This window comes from Poecilia mexicana, unplaced genomic scaffold (assembly GCF_051168715.1).
Source record: "Poecilia mexicana isolate PSO_F unplaced genomic scaffold, ASM5116871v1 scaffold_14, whole genome shotgun sequence".
Lineage (NCBI taxonomy): Eukaryota > Metazoa > Chordata > Actinopteri > Cyprinodontiformes > Poeciliidae > Poecilia > Poecilia mexicana.
In genome coordinates, this window is record NW_028263383.1 from 29,210,259 (window position 1) to 29,227,319 (window position 17,061).

At 39.1% G+C, this 17,061-nt stretch overlaps 1 protein-coding gene across 2 annotated transcripts in view; it reads right to left on the reverse strand.

Annotated features, from left to right (window-relative positions):
- The window catches only part of LOC106909055 (glutamate receptor 4), a 95,202-nt gene that overhangs the window by 47,050 nt on the left and 31,091 nt on the right, over positions 1-17,061 (reverse strand). For both annotated transcript variants that reach the window (XM_088012465.1, XM_088012464.1), the window contains exons 3-4: positions 9,135-9,374; positions 1,418-1,602 (exon numbers count right to left, since the gene is read on the reverse strand). In XM_088012465.1, coding sequence (XP_087868591.1) covers positions 1,418-1,602; positions 9,135-9,374 — 425 coding nt within the window. The remainder of the gene's footprint in view (positions 1-1,417; positions 1,603-9,134; positions 9,375-17,061) is intronic.

The following is a 17,061-nucleotide window of genomic DNA, read 5'->3' on the forward strand; positions in this document are numbered from 1 at the left end:
GGAAGCAGCATTTTATTGAAAAGTTGCTTTTGGGCAACATAAAATCTCTAATAAATCAAACATAAAACCCGATGAGATGTGCTTTAGAAGAAAGCTACAGGAATTATTAACGCAGCAGATTATTTTCCTCCGACCAATGAAATATTTCTTTCACTGCATGAAACATTTCACAGACCTGAACTGAAAACAAAAAAAGTCTTTAATAAAATCCTTCCAGGGTTTTAAACAGAGCTGGTTCAGTTCAAAGCTAAAGAAAATATGAATGACAAAAAAAAATCTGAAATTTTATTCAAGGTAATAAAAATAAAAAGCAGCAGAATGGAAAAAAACCAAAAAAATTTTAATGTTTATTCCAGTTTTTAATTCATGTTTTCATCTTCAGTCAATAAAAAAAAACGAAGCCTCATTTTGAACAGCCATTCATAGCTTTTATGTTTCTACAAAACCGGGACGTTTTTATCAATAAATAAAATCCCTTGGATGAAAAGTTTTTTATGCTAATAGCATTTAGCATTAATCAACAACTCACAGGTGGAAGTGAGAGAGTTCAGCAACACAAATAAACAGCAAAACGTTACAGCTCTAGTTTTAACATAATTGGTAAAAATGAAAATAAATAAACTTCAGATTAGGCTGAGAGTCGGCAGCAGAAGCAGTCAGCCGAGACTGCTGATGAAGGGGAGCAGGAGGAAGTGGAGGGAGGAGCGGATTCTGAGTGAGCTGCTGCCAGCGACCATCACTGGAGATGAAAACAGACGTCTCCCAGGTTCAAACTGGTCTAATTAGCAGGTACAGCGTCCTCCCAGTACCGCCTGACTGGGAGGGAAACACTCTTTGAAGATGTTGGCATGACGACGCATTAAATCCCTGCAGAGCTGAAGGCAACGCTGCAACCTGAGAGCTGCAGCCAGAAGGTAAAAACCAGCTGAACTCTGAACCTTCAGAGTCACATAGACACGGTTACAAAGTCGGCCTTCCACCACCTGAAGAGCATCTCAGGGTTAGAACGAGTGAGAAACTCATGCATGCGTTTATCTTTAGTCGCATTAATTGCTGCAGCAGAGTCTTCACAGCTCAGAGAAGGCAGAGGTCGACTTTTTCACAGATTATCTCTTATTACAAACTGTCACAACATGGGGACAGTTTCACAAAAATATTTTTAATGAAAGTTCCATCCTGCAGCTTTAAATCCAGGCTAAAACCTCCACATGTTTAGATTCCTTTGAACAATAATAATTGAAACATTGATCATGATATTTGATCTGTATCAATTACTTTAACGATAGAACTCAACAACACGTCAAATCTGTTATTAGTTTTCCCAGCTGTTGACTGTATGATGCGTTTATGATGCTTTGTTTTCACAAACTGCCGTGTTGCTGAAACATGCTTTATGATTTATTGATTGATCGATCACCTGCTCCAGCATGTTCTGCAGCCTCTCGGCCTCCAGGTCGATGACGAACTTCTTCTCCTCGCGGCGCTCCAGGTCCTCCAGCAGGCGGCGGTAGTTGGCGTCATTGAAGTTTTCCACACAGATGGCGCTGACCTGCCAGTCATCCAGTCCGGCTTTCTCCATGATGGCCTGCAGGATGGCGTACCCTGAGACACACACACACACACACACACACACAAACACACGCAGAGGACGAAGACAGTCAGGCTCCGATACGCTTCACAACGCCCTCTGATTATCGATCAATATTCCACTGATCGATCTGGTTTTAGTTTAGTTTATCACAGTAAAGACTTCAGTTTTTTGCAGGATGTTACTGTAATATTTTACCAAATGCTGTCAGAGTTTGACAGTTTTTCACAAAAAGAAAAAACAAAAACGGTAACTGTGTCTTCTGCTAATCGGCTGATGCGCCAATAGCAGAGCTAATTCTTACTTTGGCACTTCAGCTAACTGTGAAAACGTTTAGCGTATTTAGCTTTCCCAAATACGATTTTCCCACTTGTTTTGCTTTTCTGCTTTTTAAAGTTTCATTTTAAATAAAGTTGCTATCTTTATTCTGTAAGTAGCCGTTTATATTGATTCTCTTATTTAGAAGTTACTAGAGAAACAGTTTTAAGATTTAAAACTGAATATTTTCTTGTAATAAATTTAGTTTTACAATGATTTTCTACTTCTGGGATTTTCTAAAAGCTAATATTTTCCCAGACTATTGAAGTCGGTTCTGTTGACATAATTTAATATTCTTAATAATCTGGATGAATTTTCTACTCCATTAAATGTGTGTTAAAGTTTATTTTAAACATTCCAGAGTCTGTTGGTGCTTTTTAATGCTGCTGAACAACAGTCAGGATAAATCTCTGTTAATCTCAAGTTTGGACTCCGTATTATTTTACAGACTCGTCTCTGGATCCACTCTCTGATCTGAAGCAAACAGCTCTGAGCAGAACCTGAAACGAAGTTTAGAACTGCAGAGTTGAATCTCGACGTCCTCAAGGAGCCAAAACAAACTCTGAAGTGTTTCCAGACCGAAGGCAGATCTGGGCGCAGGGCGGCCATGACGGCGGCCACAAGGGCGGCCGTGCTCCAGCAGGAACAGATGTCCCCCTTAAACGGCCCCTCCTGGTGGCCATCACAATCTGGCAATCCGGCTCCCTTTGCTCCCAATTAGTGGCTTAACCTGCGCTCTGGCAACCTGGCTGCCTGCACACCTCCATCCCTCCTCGGCCCTTCACTGCCCATTAGAGGGCTACTGGTGCCAAGACACACACACACACACACACACACACACACACGCGCACACACGCACACACACACACACGTCCCTGCAGAGAGGAAGCGGTTCATGGCATTTTGGCTTTTTTACAGCCGAGCCCCCAGATGGGAGCAAAGTGTTTCCAGTTGAAAGGGAAGATTAATGAGGTTTTGTGCTGAAAACAAGAAAAAAATTGTTTTAAGTCTCACTGAGGGATTGTTTTTGGGACATTTTCATGCATAATAATTTAGTATTTTTAGCAGCTGTAAAATTTTATAAATTCTTAAAGACATGATAAATGGGAAAATAATCTGTGTTTGTTGGTTATTTTATGTAGTGGTGGAGAGAAAAACTTATTGGATAAAGGACTGCAGCTTTATTTCATTATTTGGTATTTATTGACAAAATTTGTGTAAAGTCATTTTGTTTGTTTCTAGCAAGACAAATTAAGTATTGTCCAGATATAACATATGGAAAACAGCATTTTGGATAGTTATTATGTAATTTCAGAAATGCCAACTTATGTGCATTCTCTCTACCAAATAAATTAAATTAAACTGTATATAAGTAAAACGTATACGTATCTGATTTATTTAAAACAACAGCAGGTTTCCAGACAATTTTGTTTTTTTTATTTTACCTTTGATTAATTCTAGCAGAAAAGAAAAAAAATAAATGAAGTTGGTTAATATTTAATGACCAGATAGCAACAAGCTAAAGCTAAAAGGCAATAAGCTAAAGATAGAAACATTGCTGCTTCCTCTCTTCTGCACATTCAAAATCCATCAATGTCAATGAAAATAATTATACAACAGACTAAATATGAAATATAAATGATCAAAATAAGAACTAATGAACCTGGTTAGCATGCTAGTTTTAGCACGAGCATGCTAAAGTTAGCGTTAGCATGCTAAGGTTACCTAAAACTGAAATACAGTAAAATGTATGTTTCAGAATGTTAGCTTACTGATGCTAACATTAGCATGATAACCAACATCAACATAATTTTCCATCAATCCTGGTTTAAATTCACAGTTTCTGATCTAAACCAGGAAACATCAGGAATATTTGGTCTGAAGTTCAGAATATTTATTAGGTTTTTATTACCTGTAAACCAGAATTATCAAAACTAGCAAGATAAATGGCCAAATTATATCACATTCAGTGAAATAGATCTATATTAGAGTCTCAGTTTTAAATTTCTGATTGATTTCCCTCTTTATTTATTACATCTTTAGGAAAGTCAGCAGCGAATGGAAGGAAGCCAGAGAACAAGGGAGAAAAGATGAAAGATTATCAAAAATAAAAAGGAAAGAAATGGATAAAAGGGGGAAAATGAAGGAAAAAAGAAAACAGGTAGAATGAAAAAAAAACTAATAATGTGAGGTGGAGACATTAAGAAGAAAATGAAGAGGATGAGAAAAGGAAATGGAACAAAAACTGAAACAAGTAGCAGAAATATAAAAAGATTAAATAAAAGAGAAATAAAAAAGTGAAAGAAAACAAAAACATTACAGGACTAAAAACCAGGAATGAAAAGAAAAATGAGACAAAGATGAGACTGAACAGGAAAATATGTTGAATAATGAGAGGAATGGATATGAATGTCAGTTTGAGCCAAGAAACAGTAAAAGCTGTAAAAATTAAAGATGTTTGTAACAAATGAGTCTGCATGTAATCACTGAACAACAATATGACAACAGACAGTCAGAAAACCAGATTTAACCGTCTGACAAACCAAAAACTCAAACATTCAGCTCAATAAATATATTATAATTAGACCTTTGACATGAAATTCACCCAGGATCTGGTACCATTAAATTTACATTAACTAAGAAAAACAAATAGATCCATAAATTACACGACGTGTCAAAGTGTTAAATTAATCAGCAACTGAAGGCAGGAAGCCAAGAAAGCACCAGAAACCTGTCAGCATTTAGAGAGCAGCAAATATCAGTAACACAGAAAAGTTTCTGGATTATCAAACAAGAAGCAACTCAAGATGAGAAAAACCAAACATCAATCTATAAACCTTCACAGAGTTTAATAAAATCAATACTTCTGTTAGAGGAGTCAAAATATTAAACTGAGAGCCTCAGGAAAACATCAAATTATAGATTTTTGATGAAGAAAATCAGGAATAAACTCAAGAACCCTGGCCTCTATCTGCTCTCACCGAACAAGACCCACAAAGTTTAAAATAGTGAAGTTTGGTGGGAGGAAAATCACGATGTGGTGCTGTTTTTTTTTTAAATCTTTCCATCATGTCACTTCCTGGAGTGTTGCTTTGACTCTTCCATGCATGTTTATGAAATCCTTTAAGGCAACCATTCAGCTGGCTGGACCTGGCTCTGCCTTCGAGGCATAGCTCCTCCCCCACTCAGCTCCTTCAGACTAGCCAGCAGCAATTAGCAAACGCCTGGTGGAACTGCTGAGCTCATTATAGGAGCTGCTGCTCAGAGCAACGCTGGTAAAAACGTAAAAAAGGGCGGAGCTTCAGTAAGAGCAGAAGTTTTCAAAGAGCCCAATTTCAGAACGTTAAATTAGAAAGTAAAATTTCTTTTAAGTCATATTTGATATACAGTATTTTTATAATGTGGAAAGTTGACATGGTGGCTTGGTTATGCTATATGGTGGCGCTCTTTGCCTAGAAAACACATGATACTGGCCCTTTAAAGCAAATATTCCTGACTTCTCCGCCCTGGTGTTATATGGTAAATGAGCTTGCAATACAGTGATGAAGGCTCCACGCTGTCCAGAAACCAGAAGCAGGAGGACAACATGTTCTCTCTCTCCCCACATGTTGCAGTTGCTCGGCTCGAGCTGGCGTTAGCTTCAGTGGGCCAACACCCAGACAGAGCCGGGTTGATGCTGATTGCAGCCGGCTGCTGTTCCTCCTGCAGCCTCCAGCCACACATTCATCAGCTGGTAATCAGCCGGCCCGGTCCAGGCTGCGCTTCACTTCCTGTCCGGCCTCTTTACGCCGGACAGGCTGAGCGCCACGCAATGGGACATGAAGCCTCGTCACCACGCCACAAACAGAGCTGCTGCTGCTGCTGGGATTTCAGGCATTTCATCTGTTAGCTTATTCATTTCTGGGTCTTTCTGGTTGTTTGGTTTCTTTTCTCAGAGAAAACCAGAACCAGCTGAGAACGTTCAGTCATCTCAGAAGCACCGGCTTTAGTTCCTCAAAGTAAAGTTTAAGATATATGTCTGGACAGCTTTTCCTCCTAGGTCATACACTTCACAACACTCTCAATGAAATTCGCATTATTGCGACCACAGTTTTTCCTTCCACCAAACTTTCCTTGATCTGTAATCTTTGCCAGCAGCCTTCCCATGATTCAGTTCATAGTATGAAATCAAAATCTGATTTTACTGGATTAATAGAACATTCTGATTTATAACAGAAGAAAATAAAAATAATAAAACTACAAAAGTAAAGTTGAAGTAATGCAAAATCCAATCATTGTGACTTATCTCATAATCAACTTTATTTTGATAATTATATACCTTTTTCTAAACATCATCACTTTATTCTCATATTTTGATTCTGGTCTGATAGTTTCATATTTCTTCTCAGTGTGCCTCTATAATCCTCCATCGTCCATCTTCAGTAAACATTTCTTCTCAGACTTCCTGTTTCCTGTATATTATGATAAAATATCTGATCATGTGGGGCTGCTCTGTGGCTCTCAGCACAGCAAACCGTTTCTGTTTCTGGATTATCTAGATCAGCTCTGGCTGCGTTTTGCTTCTCTTGCCTTTGCGTCATTACTATAAAGTTTCTGATGAATCTGCGTTAAAGTCCCGCTGCGTCGTTCTGCCAGGCGGCGCCACCTCCAACAGGAAGCCATGTTGGATTTCTGCAGAACACTTGATCAGATTCCTGCGGCTTTTGTTGAGCGGAGAGAAGAGAGAAGCTTTTTACCCAGTCAAGCATGCGTGACCCCCAGATAAGAGACGCAGAGGCAGGAATGGGTTTTCTGAGCAGATTGGGTCGGTGCCGCAGCCCCGTCAGCCAATCAGCTCAGAGATGGAGGCAGCAGCCCGCCAGGCGCCGCCGCCGCTCTGGCTGTAATGGAAATGTGACACGGTGCGCTGAATCCGAACAAACCGGCAGCAGGGAGAGAAGTGTGAACCGAGAAACGCTTTCCGGAGGTTTCACTTCGATATTAAACCATAAAACCAGAAAAGAACAGATAAAACATCCTGACACCAAGATTTATCTGCATTTAAAAACATTAAAGTTCAACTCTGAGAGGCAAAAACCAGAAAGAAGGTTTTGGAGTGGCCTAGTCAAAGGCCTTGCAGAAGCTGTTCAGCCATCTCAAAATGGTTGAGTAGCAGATCACACGCCAACCAAACCTAAACGCGTTGATTCAGGGAGCAATTACTTTTTAATAATCTTATTAAAAAATGCCTTTTTGTTTTTACTCTGCTCTTCAAATGAGTTTGATGATCTGAAATGAAAACAGAAACATAATCACTGAAAGCTGTTATTATTATTATTAATCATTTTAATTATTAGAATTATTAATTTATGATTCCACGATTGTGGAAATTTACGCAAAATCAACAGATCCCCATATTTTTTCACACTAACGGAAGATTATTGCAAGATTTCAGCAGAAATTGTCAAAAAAGAAATTGGGTTTACGCGATTTTAACTCCCACCTGCAGGTGGCGGCATTTCCAGCTCCTTCTCCTTTACTGCACCTCAGTCAAATTACAATGGGCTCTTTGCACCTCAGCTTCCGCGTTCGGGGTAAAGCGGCTCGATTGTTTCCGATCCAATACAAATATCATTTACATTAGGTGCTTGCAGTGCTTGGCCAAGGTTTGTACATCGATCCGAAGCCCCAACAAGTCAGCTGGAGAAAGGTTTTAAGATGTTCGCCTCGTTATACATTCACTGACACGAAGGTGAGTTTTATTTAAACTTTGTGGCTAACATTAACGTTAGCTTATGCTAGTAGGCAATATTCTCGGACATTGTTCTTGTAAAATGTGCTATTTAAGTATCTAAACATTCAAACGGACAATGTATTTATCTTATTTTCAAGTATATTATGTGTGTTTATTGTCGTTAGTGTCACAGACTAACGGGGTTCGGTTACGGTTCGGACTTTTTACTTCCGAAGCCTGACGGAGCTCAACAAGCCTCATAGCTTGACAGTAGCGCAGCTCTGGTGTCAGAGATCTGGTTCAGCTGTTCAGGTTCAAAGTTGCTGCTTTTAGAAAAATATGACCGTCTTGCTTCATGTCTCCGTGTTATTTCGTTTTATTACCTTTGCATGTTTCTTGTGAAGAGCTCAGATAGGACGGTGTTTACAGCAGGATGTACAGGCGGATCAGTTGCTCGGCTGTCTGGCTCTGGTCTGCTCTCTCGTTCCCATAAACTCGCTCTTTCAGGCTGAATACAGAAGTGATTCCATGGAAATAACTCAGGGAGGCTCCTTTATTTATCATCCGTATCCCCGGTAGTTTTAGGCTGATCCGGAGTGAAGTGAAGGCTGCAAACTTTGCTGTGCGGCGTTAACTTTAACTGGTAGCGACAGATATTTACAAGCCATCTTCTTAATTCAGGATCGCTTGGAAATTAACGAAAACTTAAAAGCCCATTATATTAGGAAGACAACAATGTTAATAGTATTGTTTTTTTGCATCTGAAATACGACTTAGTCTTTTCTACCAGTCATGGTAACTCAAAGCGGAAAAAAGTGAGCCGCATTAGCTCCTGGAGATGTGACGTCAACGCCTTAGGTGCAAAGAGCCCATTCATGTTTCCAGTCCATTTTAATTTTTCTTAATATTTTTCTTCTACATGTAAATTTTATCAGTGGTTTAACGAGGAAAAATACAGCAAAATTTCTTTCAAATATTTTAAAAAGGCAACAACAAAATCTGTGATTTTGATTAGAAAAACCCCCAAAAAATGAGCTATACAGTTATTATAATTATTGTGCAAATGGTAAGCAGTGCATTTAGAGCTGCACGTTTATTTATTTATTTAATTTCAGACACAAACTAAAAGCAGAAAGAAAAAAGTGAATAATCATATGGATTGACATGCAGTTTTACATGATTTGTTCAAAAAGAAGCAGTTGGAAAATATAACAAATTATGATTTCCACCAGTTCAAACTCTTCAGTTATTCCCACATTGAATCATGTTTAAACCTCACGTTAATTATTTATACATATTTAATATAGACACCCATCCTATACGACATAATAAGCTCCTTATTGATGCTTTACTAAAAGCAGAGTGAAAGATTCATTCTCATTCATTTAAAGCATAAAAGCATCGATTAGTCTGATGTTTGGGACCAGACTAATCGCTGGAACAGACCAACTGACTCATGCTGCGTTTGCTTCCCGTTGGAAAACAGGAACGTGTTTCCAGAAGCGGCCATCTCACCTCGGTCCGTGTCGTACAGGAAGACGAACTTCTTCCAGTCGTAGTGGTCGAGCAGGGAGAGCAGCGCGCGGCGGATGGATGGCCGCAGCTGCAGGGCGAACTGGCTCTCGCCCTCGGTGGGGAAGCTGGGCGTTATGAGGGAGATGTGCAGCGCGCTGCAGAACGACGTCAGCGTGTGCACCGACCGCTTGTCGTACAGGCCGAAGATGGCGAAGACACCGCGGGAATACTGCGAGCAAACTGCGGACAAACACACAATAGGAGGCAGTCAGCAGCGTGCAGAGGTCAAAGGTCACCAGCCTGGGAGCAGGGCTGGAACAGAGAGTCAGAAAAATTAGCTTTAAAATGAAATCCAACGTAAAATGAGCAGAATTTGTGACAACAAACCGAAGCTGCTGGATTTAATCTTTCGCTGAGGCTCAAGCACTGTAAAAACACAAAATCATACCAGATATTTTTACCCAGATTTTACTACAAATATCTGTTCACTCGAAAGAAAACAAGCTTAATAGCAACTTTTCAGAAAGAAATGAGTTTAAGTCAGTAATGTCTTTATATTTATGAAAAAGTTGTAATTCCGTAAGCATATTATTTCACTTATAACATGAGAAAAATGTTTCATTATAAGTGAAATAATCTGAGAACGTTTTTATAAATATAAAACATTATTAACTGAAAACAAGCTAATGTATCCTGCTGAAACAGTTCATTGTTAGTGGGCCTGTCATGATAACAAACTCATAAATTATGCCAGCAGTTGTCACCACAAACAATAATATTTATCCATAGTTCTGCTTTTTAGTAAAAATCTCCAGCGGTTTTTACTAAAATGCAGAAACGCCCACATATAAAACAAGAGAACTGTTGTGTCTCTGTTCCTATTGCTAAAAATACACAAAAAATACAAAAAAAGAGAAAACTTTTGCTTTTTTTATCTGTCAAACCTGCAAGAAAGAGTTGCAGAGATCTGACTGCTTTTAGTTGATTAAAAATTCTGTGATTAATTTGTTTATTTAACAAGTAAAAACAAAAAATGAAATGGATTTCGTGATTCAAATTTATTATTGCCACAGGCTGTTTATAAAGAAAATAATCTGCAACATTTTCATCAATATTCTGTTCAGCAGCTCTTATGAAAAACTTTTCAGTCCCTGCAGGATTTCCACGAATTGTTTTTGTGATTTTTTTGTGATTAAAATCTCAGATTTTGTGTCGATAATTTAGAAATATTTGGTAAGATTTTTTTTTCTCATTAAATTTCTTCATACAGAAGAAAAAATGAGGAAAAAACAAAAGTGACTCAGGTTGGAGTCACAAGCTGTAACTCAAAATCAAGTAAGGCTGAGGCAGCAGAACAGTAGAAAAAACAAACACTGCCCCCTGCAGGTTAAAGTTAGCATCACTTAAATTTGATGTTTTTGCCTTTTTTGCAGAAAGATTCACAAAAAATAAAATAAAATAAAATAAATAAATCAGGAATTTGATGATTTTGTGTGAAAATCCAGAGAAAGTGACTTTTAAAACCCTTATTTTTTATACCAGAGGAATGAACGATGCTGTTAGCATAGAGGCTACATGCTAGAATAAAAGCTAACAGAGCGGTTAGCTGGAGCACGGCGGTGGAGGCTGATGGTTGGGACTCGTTCTGATCAAACATTTCTTCTGTGCTGACGTAAACAGAAACAAACCGTTTCCTTTGGCCACGCTTTGAGTTAAACAGAAACTTTGATTAGCATAAAGTCAACAGCAGCTCTCATTACAGAGCGGCGCGCCGCGGCGCTAATGGCCTCCTTTCTTCTTCTTCTTCTCCTCGCTGTGCGGAATGACAACAGGAAGGAGATAATGAGCCGCCGCTGCCAGTCTGAGCAGAAAGAGAAGAGGAAGAGCACAAGATGTCTCTGAGACAAACAAACATTTCCTCTTCTGTTCGACACGCGGCTAACGCAGACGGTGGCCAGATAAACCCTCTAGCAGCAAACAACCGTTTTCATCTCAGAATATTTAAACTGCGGCTCCAAGAAAACAACAAATATTAACTCCAGAGAAGAACCACTTCAGAAACACCCAATATAAACTTTAACACGACTCAGAAATTCAAGAAACACAAAAAAGAAAAAGCAAATAAAATCAGACTTTTTATGTTTTATGTCAGGGGTGATCAAAGGGAGGCCCGTGGGCCATTAGTGGCCCTTAAAATTATTTTGTTGGGCCTCAGAATAAAAGTCAAGAATAGAAAAAACAAATGATGACCCAGAGATGTTTTTGAAAATGTTTATTTTTCTTTTAATAATGTGAAAGTCCAAAGTCATTTTTATGTTCTGGGTCTTTAATTTTATGTAGAGTTCATAAAAGATTAAACAAATAGAAATAAACGCAATTTTACATCTTTATTTTAATGATTTTTCTCACCCTCCAACTGTTCTGATTTGCCAGTTTCAACAGAAACATTTAGTATTGTATTGGTAATGTAACATATTAATAATCTAAACTAATTCTTAATTTATTTCTTAGCAGAAAATGTTTTTATTACATAAAACAGAAATGTTCAATGAAAACTGTCAAATTTAAACAGCAGAAGAGCCACAAAATCCATAAAAATGTTTTATCTGATCAACAATAAACAAGATCTTTACAAAATCTGTATAAAATTAAAAACCCAGAACATAAAATGGCTTTGGATTGTTGCGTTATTAAAAGAAGAGCAAATATTTCACATTTTTAAAATTGCTTTTACCATTCTTCACTTGTAATAAGGGGCCAAAAAATAACTTCAAGGGTCACTAATGGCCCCTGACCCGCACTTTGATCACCACTGACTCTGGCAGTCCACATGCTCTCTTTCTGTGCTCCATTACTGAGGTCTGGATTTGGGGAAGCATCATCTCTCTTAAATCTTCTAATGAAACGTTGAAACTTTCTCCTGTTTTCATCTCATTTTATCAGATAAAAACTATTAAAGGAACAAAATAAAAACTGGAACTAAAACCAGAAGGTCTGCTGTTAGCATTAATGCTAATCTAATGTAATAATGACTGAATATTGAATGAAACAGATTAGAAACACTTTAAAAGTCAGCGTTTCTGTCCATGATGCGTCTACCCCGGTTAGATGTTGGGTCTAGAAATTGGCAGCTAGATGTGTCGGTGAGGAGCCGTTCCAGGCCTCGGCGGCCATGTTGTGTTCACTGATCAATAATTCATATCAGCCATTGATTTACTGCTGAGTTATGAATCACAGACTCATCAGTGGCTCTCTGCGTCTGTTTTCCAGCTCACTGATTCTGGTTTAAATCTTTTTTTTTTTTTTTTTACCATTTCGGATCAGACGCTGTGACTCTGAAAAATAAATATCTAGACTCAAAACTCCCAACAAAACTGCAGCATAAAGAGACAAATCTGGACGAATATTGTCCTAATTTCGTATGTCAAAGCTTCACTGACAGAGAAAAGTGTTTCAATATTTTAAAGATTTTATGTGACAGAAAAACGCAAAGAAAAAGAAACGAGAAATAAAAATAAAAATCTGCAAAAACAGTGATGGCAGCATCATTCTGTGGGACAGGGGAGTGTTTAAGAGTTGATGTGATGTGGATGGAAGAAACCTGGCAGCAGACTGGAGTCAAGGTTCAACTCCCTAAAGCAGAGTCCTAGGCCTAGTCAAAGGCCTAATTCCAAACACGACTTAAAAACCTGATTTATGAAGAATGGGAAAAAACGCTCCGAATGTTCACATGTTTTAGATAAAACCCAGAGAAACTGCAGCCAGATCTGGATCTACAGAGTTCTGACTCATTCCAGATTAATATAAATGCATACCACACTTTTAAGATTTTTTTTGTTGAAAAAAATGTAAAAAAATTATATTTTTTCCTTCAATTTGACAGGTTCTTATAAATTTCTTAAATTTTGTGTTTGGGTGTTTTAAGCTCCATCAGTGGAAAAATTAAGGTCAGATTTACCTAAAGCAGGGGTGTCCAAACTGTGGCGCGGGGCCCTAGGTGGCCCTCTGTATGATTTTTGGTGGCCCTGATCACAGTTCAAGAGCAGATTAAAGTTGGTTTGCTGGTTCAAAAAGTTTAATGCAGATCCGCATTTAGAATCAAATTTGGTGACTTTATTTATTCAAAATACAAGTAAAATCTTAAAATGGAAAATGTAATAAAGTATTGATCCAGGTTTCTGATTTTAATTTAATGGTAATGCAGACATAGACACACCCAAGAAATAAAACTGTTGTCACTAAGAAGACACAAAAATACAGAAAACAATACATTATTTTTAATCTGTCGGAGATCTGACTGATTTTATTTCATCACAATATTCTGTGATTTGTTTTACTTAGCAAGCAAAAATAAATTAAACCGTCTAAATTCAGACCACCAGAATAAAAACTTTTATCACCCAGGTTTTAGTAGAAGAAGAAAAATTATAAATCATGAAAATGGAAAGTTTGTTTTAATTTACTATGTGATTAATTGATTTATTGATTATTGCTACAGGCCTCCTTATCACTAGAATACTGATAACTTTGTGGCCCTTGGAGGAGTTGCAGAGTGTCATTCTTGGTCCCCACGCCCAGCGCTTGGCCCCTCAGGTAGCCGCAGCGATCCGGCCCGGCCCGCTTAGTGGTGACCCTGAAACGGCCTCACACTCCACTGCACATCCAGGTCAGCGCGCCGCTGCAGCGGGTCGATGAGCGGCACACTAACACAGCAGAAGCCCCGCCCCCGCTGCGAGGCCCCGCCCACACCGCCATGCTGGATCCATTTATCGAGCCGTGCTGCACAGAACGGCCGGCGCCAGTTCTGCTGACGGTCGGTAAGGGCTCCGCACGATTCAGAGTAAACTCAGGGTCAAAGTTCAGCTGGGGCTGAGTTAAATCTGCTGACGTTCACCGACTCCTTCCAGCTAAATTATCTCACATTTTCTCACATTAAAACTGAAAATTACATTTTATTTCTCTGGGATTTTAAGTGATAAACATCGGGTGGTCAAAGTGTGGCCCGGGGGCCTTTTGTGGCCCTTGAATTGATTTTGTTCGGCCCCTGAATACAAATCAAGAATGGTAAAACAACAGATGGCAACATTTTTTAAAGTTACTGTTTTAGTTATGAAATCATTTTATGTGTATAAATGATTTTGATTATATTATTGGACAAAATGTAAAGTTTGTTTCTGCTTCTCACTGAATGTAGTTTTTTATTTACATGTTTTTAAAGCACTTTGAACTGCTTTGTAGCTAAAATGTGCCGCACAAATAAACTTGACTACTTAATTGAACAATCTGAAGCCCCGTTTGTGTTTTAGCGTTAGCACAGCTTCTGCTTCAGCCAGCGGTCTCCAGCATATTGGATGATGTTGAATCATTTTCCATGAATCAGTCAAAGTCTGAGGAAATGTCTCCAGAAACGCAGCAGGTCTGCCGATGAAGACAACAACGTCGGCCATCTTGGAGGAAACGCAGCAGGAGATCAGAGCTGCTGTGCAACATTTTCACAATGTGCAGAAAATCCATCAACATCAAATTAAATCTGAGAAACAGAATATAAGAGCAGCTCTAATTTCCTGCAGCAGAGGATCATGAACATGTATGAGGAAATCAGAGAGTTGCAGCATTAAGCGTCTCATGAGCATGTTTGACAGAAACACGCCTGCTTCCTGCAGCCACACCGTTAAACCTGCCACCTTACAGCACTCTGCTGCCTCCTCTCATTCCCCAGTGTGTGTGTGTGTGTGTGTGCGTGTCAGAGTGAATAAGACTCTTGTGCCCTGTGCTTCTGTGCAGTCGGGTGGAAGCTGCAGCACGTGAGCATTTGTGCGCAGGAAACCCACAAACGTGCAGCAGGAGGGACAGAGAGACGTCACATCATGCTTGCTGTCGTCACACAGCGCAGCGCTGCATTCTGTCTGCTTCACTTGGTCTCCCATCATGCCCCGGGAGGAAGGAGAGATGCTCCACTCCTTATCCTCATCCTGTTTTCCAGCAGCCTGTCACAAAGATCAGAGTCCTGAGGCTGAACGCTGGAAGGATGAGAGGAGAAATTCATCCTGATGTGATCTGAGCCTGAAAGGAAGAAACTCCTTAAAACTATTTACCACGATATAGTGGTAGTGTAGCGCTTCAGCGTTAGCTTCCTCTAAATAACATGTTGGTGTAGCGCTTTAGCATTAGCTTCCTCTAAATAACATGTTGGTGTAGCGCTTTAGCATTAGCTTTTACTAAATAACATGTTGGTGTAGCGCTTTAGCATTAGCTTCTATTGAATAACATGTTGGTGAAGCGCTTTAGCATTAGCTTATATTAAATAAGCTAATAACATGTTGGTGTAGCGCTTTAGCATTTGCTTCTATTGAACAACATGTTGGTGAAGCGCTTTAGCATTAGCTTATATTAAATAACATGTTGGTGTAGCGCTTTAGCATTAGCTTCATCTAAATAACATGTTGGTGTAGCGCTTTAGCATTAGCTTCTACTACATAAAATGTTGGTGTAGCATGTTAGCTTCCTCTAAATAACATGTTGGGTAGGGCTTTAGCATTAGCTTCTGCTAATACAGTGTTGGTGTTGTATTTAGCGCTGTCTGCTTTCACCAATGCAACTGAACTTGGACATATCTAGATTTTAAAGAGCTAAATTTTCCTGTTTCATTGTAATTTGACGGTTCAAACTGAGCTGCAAACATTTGCATCAATTTTCCAGATTTTTGCTTAGATCCTGGCGTGAAGCTGAAGGATTTGACTTGGAGGATAATTCAGCCTGCAGACTTTAACTTTATGATCCCGCTGTGCAGGAATCCGTAAACACAGCAGCAGCAGCAGCGTGGCTGTAACTCAGCCACAGCGGCACTGAAGCAGGTCAGTAACTCTACGGCTTTCACACTCATGACAACAGGTGAATAAAATCTACTCTGACTCTTAAAAACAACAACAAAAAGCTTCAAATGAGGTTCAGCAGCTGACATCCTCAGGGGATTCAGTAGAGAGCACCGAATGCTTCTGAGTGTGAATATTTTAAGTGGCGCCATTGAGGTGTGAGTGAACTAAACTACTTTTAATGCTTTATCACTTAGCATCCATAAAACATGAGGAACCAGGAGGGAACGCAGACAGAGATCAGTCAAATAAAAAGCTTTTACAGTCACCTGTAGGGAATGATAATTTGGGATCTAAACGCCGAGTCATCTCCAGGATGAAGCTTCAGATTAGCTGTTAAGACACCAAATTATCTTCAGGCACAATTAAACTTTTTCCTTTGGTCAAAAGAATAAAAAGACAATTATTTAAATACAAACCTGTTAAGATTTGGTGGAATTAACAAACGTAGCTAAAACTGTGTTTCATTTGGACAGTGGTTGGCATGCTTCCACTAACATGCTAAGCTTAGCGCGTCAGCATTCTTGCTAACTCTGAAAATGATTAGCGCACTTAGCTTCCACTAAATTAATCTTTCCAGGCAAATTCTAAAGTGCTAAGTTAGTTAGCGCGGTAGAACTTGGTTATTCATTCTACTGTAATAAAATTAAAGAAAACAAGAAATCTGATTCCAGCAGAAACATGAAACTGAGCATCAGAAAATGACTTCTTCTGGCTTTCTTCTTCCAGCTGGAAACTATGAATCATTTTCTGTCTACGTCACATTAAACTTACATAAAACCTTAACTAAAAACTGAAGTTTATTATTATGTGACAAAATGTGAAGAAACTCTTCTGCTATTTTTTCTCCCATAAATTAACCTCCAATCATCTTATTGTCTCCATATTTGCTGCTTTTTCAGCAGAACTGCCTCCAGCTCTCTCTCACACAGATCCAGTCGCTCCACACACACACACACACACACTGGGACCTGTGTGAATCCCAGGTGGAAACATGTCAGCAGTAAAACCAATAAGCTGCGGCGCGGCTCCCTGACTGCAGCGTTTTGACAGAT